This window comes from Apaloderma vittatum, unplaced genomic scaffold, assembly GCF_000703405.1.
Source record: "Apaloderma vittatum isolate BGI_N311 unplaced genomic scaffold, ASM70340v1 scaffold17687, whole genome shotgun sequence".
Lineage (NCBI taxonomy): Eukaryota > Metazoa > Chordata > Aves > Trogoniformes > Trogonidae > Apaloderma > Apaloderma vittatum.
In genome coordinates, this window is record NW_009728048.1 from 12007 (window position 1) to 23887 (window position 11881).

At 47.7% G+C, this 11881-nt stretch overlaps 1 protein-coding gene across 2 annotated transcripts in view; it reads right to left on the bottom strand.

The window, feature by feature from the left end:
• Window positions 1-11881, bottom strand: part of RNF220 (ring finger protein 220) — a 45011-nt gene that overhangs the window by 708 nt on the left and 32422 nt on the right. For both annotated transcript variants that reach the window (XM_009873947.1, XM_009873946.1), the window contains exons 7-8: window positions 8475-8583; window positions 7284-7358 (exon numbers count right to left, since the gene is read on the bottom strand). In XM_009873947.1, the coding sequence (XP_009872249.1) occupies window positions 7284-7358; window positions 8475-8583 (184 nt within the window). The remainder of the gene's footprint in view (window positions 1-7283; window positions 7359-8474; window positions 8584-11881) is intronic.

Genomic DNA, 11881 nt, shown 5'->3' on the forward strand with positions numbered 1-11881 from the left:
TGGCAGCTGGGCAGTCAAGGAGCTCTGCAGGAGGCTGAAACCCAGGGCCGAGGCTCTCACCAAACCCAGCAGCTCTGGGGACAGGAATCCCTGCAGACGGCTTGGCCCGAGCTCACCGGCAGCCCTTGATGAGCCAGTTCGGATCACTGAGCAGGCAGAAAACCAGCCCAGCCGAAAAAAGCACGGTTTTCAGCTGGGATGGCTGAACTGGGTCATGGAGTGGTTGGAGCACCCCTTTCGGGGCAGCATGCCGGGGGACTGCCTCGGCTGTCCCGCCAGAGCACCAGAGCTGCTGGCATGAAGGAAACCCTCATCCTGTCCCACCCCGCCAGCTCGCAGCGATGCCGCAGAGACGAGTCTGTTCCGTCAAGGTGAGCTGAAACCAGCAAACTGTGATGTGAGCTGGGCCGAGGTAATGGGCGGCCGACAGGAACACTACGTGAAATACAACGAGGGCTGATGTGCCCATCTGTCACCGAACCTGACAGCGAGAGGGTGTTAATAAGCCTCAGAATCGGGGTCAACCTAAGCCGGTCATCATTAGATTGGCAGATGTGACAGACAGTTGATGGGAAAAATGACAGAGAGATGGCTCTGCTGCAATGAAGCCTCCCGTCTGCAGCAGCACCAGCAGCGCAGGGAATTGAGACGCCCTGGATTTCAACACTGACCGCAGTCTCAACACAGAACTGAGCACAGGGCTCTCTCTGAGCACCCCGAGTTTCGGTCGCTGCTGTTAAGACCAGCCCGGTGCTCAGCGTGCAAGTCGGCTGAGAGGGATGCAGGATGAGAGGGGTGCACGGTGTGAGCGCCTGCTGGCTGGCACAGGGCTTGCTGGCAGAACTGGAGCAGTTCAGAACAGAAAGCCACCCTGTCCTCGTCTCCCCAAAGGCTGTGGAGGTGCTCACTACGAGGTCAAGTCCTCCACGCTCAGCCCACAGCACGGCAGAACAAATCTGACTAAACTGATCGCAGCTTTGCTCCTCTCTTCCGCGGCAAAGCGAGGTCCAGGTATGCAATTCCTTCACACCGCAGGGCAAGGGAATATGGGTGGATTTATCCTGCCAGATCCTGGGATCTCTGTCCTGGAGATTTGCTTTCTGCCCCACTTTTCTGAAGATGTTAGGGGGATCCCCTCTCCCCACCTAACCAAAGCTGAGAGCCGCACGTGGGCAGCCACGGCCAAGCTTTTGACCACGCCAGAACCCACGTAGGCTGACCCATTTTCTGCAAAAGCTACGTGACCCGACTGTGGATCCATCTAGGGCAGTGGTGGATGTTGCTTCACCTGCATGCAGGGAGGGCAGCTCATCTTGAGCTCTGACGCCCGGCTACCCTGGAGGGAACGATGGTGTCGCAGAGACCCTCAGCAGCCTGGCCTGAACGCGGCACAGGTTGACTGCACGTGGCACGCCAGGCCCAGGTCTCCGGATCTCTCGAGCACTTATGCTTGGTATTAAACAGTTCAAGCAAAAATAATGACTTTGGAACCTTGGGGAAGCCTTTTTAAAAAAAAAAAAAAAAAAGAAAATGAAACTGTCATCCTCTGCACACATCAGCATGTGTGTTAAACTCAGAAATAAGTCCTGACTTTTTCTTTTTAGGCTGAAATTGCTTAGAACCGTGTTCTTTACATCTGACTTTTTGGCATAGGCGTACGACATTTACTGGCACTAACATTTAAGCTCTCCTCTCTTGCAGAGAGGCACATAAGCTTGTACACACACACACACGCTGGCACTGGCACAATGAAAAAGCATTTGCTCCCCCACTGCTCACCTGCCAGCTGGGGTTACTAAACTTTTCCCTTGAAATAAAAATGCTGTGGAATAATAAGTCCCACCTGTCGGCCATTTCTTTCTTTCTTTTTTTTTTTCCAGGTCCTTCTGCTCCTTTCATCATAGCTTCATGGAAAAGCCTTGATGTGTTATAGCTGCGTGTGCTAGAGTAAAGGCCACCTCAGCTTTTCCATTATAAACCCCGGTTTTGAGGGGTTTATAAAACTGCTGCACGAAGTTGCTCCAGGGCTGTTACAAAGCAAAGAAAAGGGGCTGGAACCAGGATGGAGTTTATTTTTTCTCCTCCTTTCTTAATTAAAATTTGGCAAGTGATTGATCCACAATACAGGCTAATCACTTGGGGTAGTAGTTTGAAAAATACATTAACGAGAGCTGAGATGTTGAGAAGTCGTTAGGGCTCACGTGGTGCCAGAAAGGATTGGAGTATTTTGTCTTAAAGTTGCCTCTTAAAAATAATAAAAAAAAGCATGATGTCTGCTATAAATTGGCTAAAGCAAGAAAACTCAAAAGGAAGGATTTAGGCACTTCCTGCTGTCCTGTGGGTCTAAAAAATGGGCAATTTCCAAGTAGAATATGCTCCCAGGCAAGAGAAAAAAGACACAAGCACAGAGCAACTTTGCCCACACAGTGCCCCTATCAATCCTGAGCTCCAAGCCTGCCTGTTCTACAGGAAGAACCAAAGCAGAAAGAGGACAGAAGGGACCCATCCCGAGAGGCACCTTCTGTCAGGAGTGGAATTGAACTCCAAGATCCAACTCTCAACGAAGAGAGCAGCCCCTTCTCCCACCCACGCCTCCACGTGAAGCAGCAGCTTCTTCGCAGCAAATGCTAATTCCCAGAGAAGCAGCCGTTCACCGCTGCCGCGGTGGGCTGCCTCCAGTTGTCAGCTAATGGGGTTAAAGCAATCAGGAGACCGACCTTTTTCACAAAAGCCTCCTCCAAGGGACGAGCTCAGCCCCACAGGTTGTTGGGAGGCCAAAGCTGAAATATGTTAATAAATAACCGGACGACTTCATGGCAGACAGGAACATCATGAAGGGTCAAGCGCAGCATCCTCTACGCAGCTGCTGACTCAGGAGGCCCTTGTGTCGCTGGAAGCACTAAGGAATCACTCGGAAGGATCGCTCTGCATCTGTGCTGTTTCTTACAAAAATTCTTCACGGGACATGCTGTATTATAGCCCAGAAAAAGCTATGAGGCTAAGAACGTAACAGTGTAATCTACCAAAGATATAAATTTGTCAACTATCAGTGGATCCCCTGCATGCATATTCTGTTGTGAAAAGGCTTTTTAGAAGCATTTTTTTCCTGCTCTTGCAGTTGTCATTTTCAAGTAAGCCCAAGACAGGTAAACGCAAGCCTGGGGTCAGCAAATACACATAGGAAATGATGGATCTGGCTGTCCAAGCGATGGGGGAAACCCAACAAACTGCATCTGCTCAAATAAAGCTGCCCTCTTTCAGGCCCTGCATGCCTGCACCCAACAGCTCCATCACTGGCCAACGACAGCCTGACTTGCCTTTTAACTCCATATTATGCTTCGTAAGAAAAAGGATACCTGGGTTTGGGAGATGACAGAACTGCAGCTCAGGGGGATGTAAAGAACTCACCAATCCATTCTCCCAGCAAGACCACCTCAACCTGAGTAACTGCTGACGGACATGCATCAAGTCTGTTCTTCCAGACCTCCAAGGATGGAAGCTCCAGACCTCTCCAGGGAAGCATTGCAGCAGGTTGCCAATCTGTACTATCGGAACACGCTTCCCAGGAGAAGCAAAATACGAATCTCGCCCACTGGAAGCTGTAATGTTCCCCTCGGTTAAGGAGGAAGGATAGAGAAGGGGCAGGCAAACCTCTTCCAGAGGGAGATCCACCCCCCATCACCCAGCGATTCGGGGCTGCGGTCCAGCTGCCTGCAGGGGATGGACACCGACTGCAAGGACGGTCGACATTCAAGGGAAGGAACCCCACCTGCTGCAACACCACTTCCTCTCCTGCCTTTGAAGAACCTGCAAGTGCTGTCAGGGGCTTCCAAACGGGATCCCAGGGAAGTCACTCCAGGTTTGTGTCCTGGTTTCTGCACACCCTGAAGATATCAACAAGCTCTCTGCATGCAGGATGGATGGATGAAAAATGTCACTGTCTTGGGTGCTCCAGACAACCACCACGGAGGGAGGAGCAAGCTCATCAGCAATATAAAACCAGCTGACAAAACAGGTAATATGATTTCCTGGGAACCCAGGCACAATCACACGGCACCGAGCAACACTTTCTTTATCCCTCTCTCCACTTCTGTTGCACCTACAACCACAGAGCTGCCTGCAGAGCGTGCAGTGTACAGCATACCTGTAGCCTGGGACCACAGCCCTCAGGCACAGTGATTCTGCTCACAGAGCAAGTATTAGGAGAGAAAACCACTCAATTCCTTATGTCCTGACGCTGGGTGAAGGGATGGTTCCTCCCTTTCTCTAAGGCCACCTAACCAAGGAGGACCATCTAACCAAGGAGCATCCACGGGTACTAAGGCACTGGCAAGCCAGTCAGCAAGCATCACGATCTTGGTTTGCTTAAGCCATCTCCAGGGTCCCTTTCTGCTACCCCAGCCTTTCCTTCATGTTAATCCGACTCAGCAAAAGGAGAGAGAGATAAAGTCTGCTACAGTGAACACTTTATCGCCAGAATTCAGAGCCAGTTTGATGCACTGAGCTTCAGTACAACAGTACCTAAGCTAGAAAGCCCAGCAACTATTTGCGGAGTTCGTGGTTAAAAATGTCTCCCCCTCTCCGTTAGCAACCGAACAGTTACAACCTGGAGTTGGACATCATGAGGCGAAAGTCCAAAAGTTGTATTTTCAGAAAACCTAAACACTTTAAAAATCCAATCCTCATCAGTGCCCTGGACACCACTGCAATCAGAGGATACCAGAGACGCACAGACCATTGTAGCATCATATCCTGGAAAATATTTAAACCTTAAACCTTTTTAAAACCAATTCCTCTCCTCTGGCCCATACACAGCTGTGAGCATCACATTTCACCCCATCTTCCAGACCCAGCAGAAGTTTAGAAGTGTTCCCAGGCACCAAGAACCTTCAGTTCCAGGGTCTTGTTCAATCCACGGTCCTCCCTCTCCCTCGCAGACACACTCATGCTCTAATTTAATATTAGATGTCGGCTGGGCATATAAACCCCAGGCGCACAAGAGAGAGAACTTTCCACCAGCAGGGATGGCAGATCTCCAGAATGTTCAAAAGGGGCCGGAAGCCTGACAAACCCACCCGCCTCAACTCCTATTAACTCCAACAAATTGTTTATTGCAAAACAGAGGAAAAATGCTGCCCCTCTCCCCCAGCCAAGTCCTTCCATGTGTGCTGCACGAGCAGGCTCCCTCCTCCCAACCCCGCTGGGGAGCCGGCTTTATACCCAGGGAAAGGTAACAGCGCCGATTATTACACACACTATCCCACAGCTCCTCGCTTGTTAAAAAAAAACAAGAGTCTCTTTTGTGCCCGAAATAAAAGGAGATACCTTAATTAGAACAATGCAGGTTGGTGAGCATTAAACACCGAGCCCAGCTGCTGTATGCCATTAATTCATAAAAAAGGAGGGGGGAAGGAGGGCAGTCTTAACGAGATTACACACATTGACTTTGATCAAGACACAAAAGCACCAAGGCGTTCCAGGGTTTTTATTGCTGTCTTCGGGCTACATTTTAATGGTTACATTAGAAACATACGAACATAGGCTGGGAGAATTTTTTTTGAGACGGGAGAGGCAGTGCAAGCACGCCTTGTGAAAAGGCCTGGTTTAATAAATTGGGGGCTGCAGGGAGAGGCTAGGGCTGGGGAACACATGAGTAGCCACTTATTAATTGCTTCCCCTACACAAGTGCCAAGTCCTAACACAACGTCTTGCTGGACTGTTCCCATCCCGTCTGCTTGGTCGGCAGAAGAGCCTTGTGTGGACACCACACAGCCAGCCTGAACCTCCTCTGCCAGCCTGAACCCCTCCTTCCTCAGGGATACCTAGAGGTGAGATGGGTTCCCCCCCTGAGAGGGTGTAAATGCTAAACACCGAGCAGCTGGAGTGGGACTTCCCCTTTCTGGTGACCACCGCGCACACGAAAAAAAGGCGCCTGATTGAATTTGAATTAAGTTGTTGCTGACCCCAAGAACGGCCTGAAATCGGCGCCACAAATTTAGAAGGCAACTTGAAGCTGCTGGGAAGAGGAGAGGACAAAGACTTCAGAGTAAAGAAAACGAAAAAGAAATTAGCGTTTTATCCTCTGCTTACAAGCGCCGCTGAAGGACCAGATTACTCTTCAACTTCGCAGAGGTGGCAGAGCACACATTCATCCAAACACCTCAAAGCCCCATACCCACATATGTGTCTTTTATAACATGCTGCTAAAATGTTTACAAAAGCTTGTATAAATCTAAATAGTGACGGGTGTAGCTGAAGAGCTATAAAATACAGCCCAGGGGATAGCCAAGTTATTGAGTTGCTATTAGTACTCAAGCCCACAGGCATTTCACCATCCTGGTAACTTTTCTTGGACAAGACTTTTAAAAGGCAGGATTTAAAGGAGCATGATCAGCCTAATCGTAATTCCAAGCACACAACGTGTTCTATAAAGCAGATTTTGTAATGCCTTACAGGAACAGTTTTTAGGAGTGGCATTCCCTTGCATTTTTTGCAACTCAACACCATATCATCTTGCTAACAGGAGAACTAGAAAACACAACTGACTGTTTTCCACATCCCAATCAGAGCAAAATGAAAGCCTGAAAATCAGCTGCACAGGGGACATTAAAGGCTGATTATAAAGCCTACAGCTTTAACACAGGAAAGGAAAACACGTTATATAATAATTAATAACACCTTAAATTTTAACCTGATGTCCTTTAACATGTATAAATTACTACTGCACCGAGTCACCTATTCAGTGTTCAAGGGGGTCCCCAATCATCCAAACAGAATGGCATAGACTTAAAAACGGCACAGTGCTATTTCAAATAATCTGAAAAATACAGATTTATATTCATAAAAGCTCCCTTCCATATCCTCTATCCTGAAGATGATTCCCTTTGCTTCAGGGGAATATTAGGTTTCTCAGAAGCTACCCATTCCACGAAATCTCCGTGGATTTGGCCTCCATTCTCACAGCTTTCCCTCTCTGCACAGATGCCCCACAGGAAATTACTGTAAGGCAAGGTTGTCCCTGGCACAGAGCTTTGACACAGGCAATGGCTGTCCCCACAGCAGCAGAGGAGAAAGCATTTTGGTTGTGACGACTCACACAAAACTCACCCAGGTCAAAGCTGGAGCAGGGTGTTAAATGGCAAAGCTTGGGAAGGTTGCGTGCACGGCACTCGGATTGTTTAAAATAAAGCAAAAAGCACCTTTCCCAGTGGTGATTTAAAATAAAGTTATCCCAGAAGAGAGGAAAAAGTCTATAAGTCAACAAGAGTATCCAAGAGCCTCACCAGAGTCCGCAGCCAGCATTCTTCACAGTGCACGTGCCAGCACTGAATGGAAGTCAGGGGCATTGTGTAGGAGTCCTGAGGAGAAGAAGCAAACAGGTTATTTGCACAGGAGGGATCTACTGACTCTTTGCTCCCAACCCCATCACAACACGTTTCGTTGTGCGTAACATTGTCTCGTGTTTTGTACTAAAATAAAAAAAGCTTGTGCAATATGCAAGTTTGTACTTTTTAAAGTGTTTGTGTAGTAGAGGCAGAAAGCCTCCCGCAGTCCATTTTTTTCGGCTTCCCAGAACTTCCGTTGGAAGTCCATAATCCACTCAAGTTGTGACCTGGCTCAGCACAGTTATCACAAGGGCATCTGGAGTTCTTGCGGCCACCTGCCATTATTCTCTCACCAGAAAGGTCATCAGATCACACAAAAACCAGCAGCGGGGTAAGGTTAACCCTTATCACAACTCTTAGCTCTGCAGGAACAGCTTAACTACATCCCAAGAATGCTGCTGTTATTCCAGTAGACGTGCCTTCTCTTGGAGTATTTTCTATCAGTGCTAATGAGCCTCTGGAAACCAGCAGCAAGCTGATGGGATGAGGGACGGGGACTGCACTCCCACACCTAACAAGTTGCAAGCCGGGCAAGAGCCCACCATGCATCAAGATGAAGTTGCAGAGGGAGCCCTCCTCCAAGCAGAATTTTCTCCTGCTATGAGCAGGATAAAAACCCCACAGCAGATGCAAAGCTTTGCAGGCTCAGACCATCAGAGGGAGCTGCTGCCCTTCTTTAAGAAGGCATTGCCACAGCAGGACATGGACAACTTTTAAATGCTCTGGCAACCTTCCTGGTCCCAAATCACATGGTGGGTCTCATGTCACAGGTTCAGCTCTCTCCTAGGTATGTAAACCTGCACACGCAGAAGGGGGGTGCTGGCATCTGGGAGTTTTCTTTAGGAAGGCTGAAAGTCTCCCCAAGTTGGGGCTTTCTTGGACAGCTACAAACGCCAGCCAAACAATGTAATGCATACAGAAATTTCAATTGCTAAAAAGATCTAGCACTCTCATCTTGAAGGCTAATTGGTGGACAAGGACAAAGATGAGTTCCCCTACTCTACCCCAAAAAGGAGAAAAGCTTCTCCCCTCCTCAGCAAAGATACCAAGACATTTCTGATTCATTACCACAAGTGGAGTGCTACTCACCATGCAAATGAGACATTTATAGCGGTCCCCACGGGAAAGCTGCCTTTCTAACTCACGGACACGAGCCTTTAACGCTTCAAATGTTGTCACTGCAGAGTCTTCTGTAATTCTGCAAGAGACGATAGAGAGTGAGCACCACTGCGCATGCAATTTTAAGAGTTTTGGGGAAAAACAGTCCCACAACAGCTTTCGCAGAGGAAATGGCAACATTTAAGTTAAAACATCCAGCTTGGGGTGAAGAAGAATTCCTGAAAAGCCCAGTGTGAATTCTTTGAGGTGTCCTACTAAACACTTCCAAACACACCATGACAGAACACAGCAAGGCTAGGTCTGAGAGCTTTATACAGATATACAGAGCAAGTTTCTGCAAGACACGGACATTTAAAGAACGGAGTTGTTGTGGTTTTCTTTTTCTTTTTTTTTCCTGTCTCTTTTCTTGTCTCCCTTAAGAGATTCCTGAGAACCAAATGCTTTGCACAAAGTTCTCCACATTGCTCTAAAGCTGGTGGTAACTTTCTGTGGGCAATAGGAGCTGCTCTCCACCTTAGAGAATGGTTGTTGTGAAACATGAAATCAGCACATTACACAGGATCAACACAATGCTTTCAGATTAAAGAAATTCTCAGCTTTTTTTAGGTTCTAATACTGAAAAAAAAAAAAGAAACCAAAAAGCAATGGACACTGTGCCAACATGGAGGCTATAAAAGCAGCTTTACAATCTCTGCTTTCCCATTTCCTAGGGTCATTTTTGATGGGCAGCATTATCTCTTTTGTCACGGAGGCGCTGTGCTGAGGGGCAGGCAAGTGTATTTTCACGGTTCTGCAAGGCTGGTGAAAAGAGCAACTTGCCAACCTAAAAGCAAGGGCAGACAGCAATGCTTAGAGCAAATGAGATGCAGGGAGCATTCTAGACAAGGAGGTGTCACTCCAGCATGCTGCAAAATCTGATTTCTACACAGTGCAGACATAGGGAGGGGCCCTCAAGCATTGCCCAGAAAAGGTTTAGAGTATTGCGTTGACATTAAGGCTTTCACTCTTGCAAAAAAATAAAACAAACTGGTAATTCTCATGTTATGTCAGCGAAATTTTAGGCCTGTCCAAGTAGACTCCAGCTCAGAAGAACTTGAAGAGTACCTCACCAACAGAAGCTGCATCAGTAACACCATAACCCACCGTGGCACCTACACATTCTACCTTTTTAGAGGAGAATTCATCAACAGGTGGCTAAAACATGGGTCTAGTGGAATTACAACCAATAAAGTGAGCTGCAATCTCAGCACTCCCACTAGACACACACTCTTGCTCCTTTGTTCATCAGTCACTTGTCGCGCGCACCCAGGAGGGACCGGAGGCATCTCCCAGGAGGTCATTCTGATGGCTTTTCCCAAGGCTCTGGAAACGGAACTAGTCAAAAAGATCTTGAGTGACTTTTCTAATTATGACATTTCAGAAGAAACCAGAGCTGTGGGAGTGCATATGGCGAAGTACCAGTGTTATAAAGCTCCTTCAACTTCACATCTACCTTTGTACAGATTAGACACTCTCTGCACGAGCTAACCAAGGAGAGATTTTGATCTGAAGAAGATTCATTGCAAACGACAGTTGCTAGGAAATGGTAACAATTCTGAAACTGAAAAAAAAACATAAAGAAACACACGTGCCCTGTAATAGCCTAGTGGGTGAGGACTGCCTGGGGACATGGAAACTGTGGATTTGAGTCTTGGCATCAATAAATAGTCTTGGGAGCAAAATGAAAGGGCTTCAGCAAGAGACAGTGCTCCCTGCTGTGAAACACCCACTCACTCCTACACGTTGGTATAAATTATTATCATACCCCTATGTGGGTTCTCAATCCCAGGGAAGACTTGTGTTTTCAAACAAAGTCTAGAAAGGTGTTAGTTTTGTCCCACGAAGAAACAGAATTACTTATTTATAGCTTGAAGATTACTGTGGGCTGAGAAAATGGTTTCCCTTTCAGTCTGGCCCATCAACAAGCTGATGTTGCAGTTGAATTCAACTTTCTGAAATCCATTCCTCCTTCCTACAGGCGTAAGGGCATTGGAGGTGTAAGGGCAGCAAGAGTGGCTCCAAAGCAGGTGCGAAGTAGAGCCTCAACCTTTGCCAAATTTTCCTAATCCTATCTGTGGAGCTATCCATCCTGCTTTGAACGGCAGACAACTCAGCAAGGGAAGGGAAAAGTTGATTCCTTGAGCAGAACCAAGCAAAGGCCAATTCATCCCCAGTCCCAGCCCAACAACAGTCAAAGCTTGAAAAGGAAAAAAATCTGCCACTGCAACAACTAGAGGAGATAGAAAATGGCTTGTTTATAGAAGTCTAAATGCCTGACCCCCATCGGCCAATTTCGGAAAGTCTCTGAGATAATCGCACCTGTCCAGTAATAAACGAATGAATCAGAAAAGGAGGCTGAATAGAGGTATAAGCAATAATGCTCAGAGGCTGCCTGATACAATGGCCAATCAATAGGAGGGCTGTAGATCAGGGTGCTAGTTAGCTGGAAAATTACCGCACCGCTGCGTGCGTCACGCTGTAGGGATCCTGGACAATCAATGTGGGAGGTATTGATTTAGTTATTATCACTTCATACGCTCCAGACATTGTTAAATATACATTTATTAACAAGACTGGGGTGCATTGGTAAGAGAGGGAGCTTTAGCCACTGCAATACCTCTCAAGGCTGATCAAAGCTCAGCTGCGACAGACTTTTAAAGCCCATGTTCTCCCTGTCAAGCGTGCTCTCAGGACAAATCCTGATGCACAGCGTAGTGCTGAAGACGCAGCTCCTATATTTCAAGAGAGAGGTTTTGGCTACAAGGTAATATTCTGCACTTGAGATTTCATGAAAACCTCTCGGAGCAACAGCAACCAGGGACGTGGTGGCCAAGGGTCAACTCAAAGTGAGCGATAATTGCATGGTTACTTCCGAAAAGCCAGAGGAAATGAGGTCAAGGGAAATAGGGAGAACATTAGTAAATAAAGGAAACTGGAACTACCTCCAGGGATAGAATAAAGATGAGAGTCACTTCCCATGTGTCTGGCTCCCGTGGTGGCCAGCACACTTGGGACACATGCCATTCCATTTAGTGACATTTTACCGTCAACCTGCTGCTTGTATCCTAAAGATAAGCATCGCTTAGGAGCAACTCTTCCTGCAGCAGCAATCTTGGGAACTCCCTCAGGCTTCCCTCTTGCGTGCGCGCCTCGTGTGTGCCTGCCCGGACACAGCCGGGAGCAGCGCGAGCGGTATTTTTCAGGGTAAGGCTGGGGTGGAGCGAGGGTCAGAAAGCCAAGCTTCATGGAGAGGGTAAGGCTGTGTCCAAGTTACCCTGCCAAGGGAGGCAAAGGGAATTACAGGGAAAGATGAATTGGCTTTCACCAGCCCCCTCTTA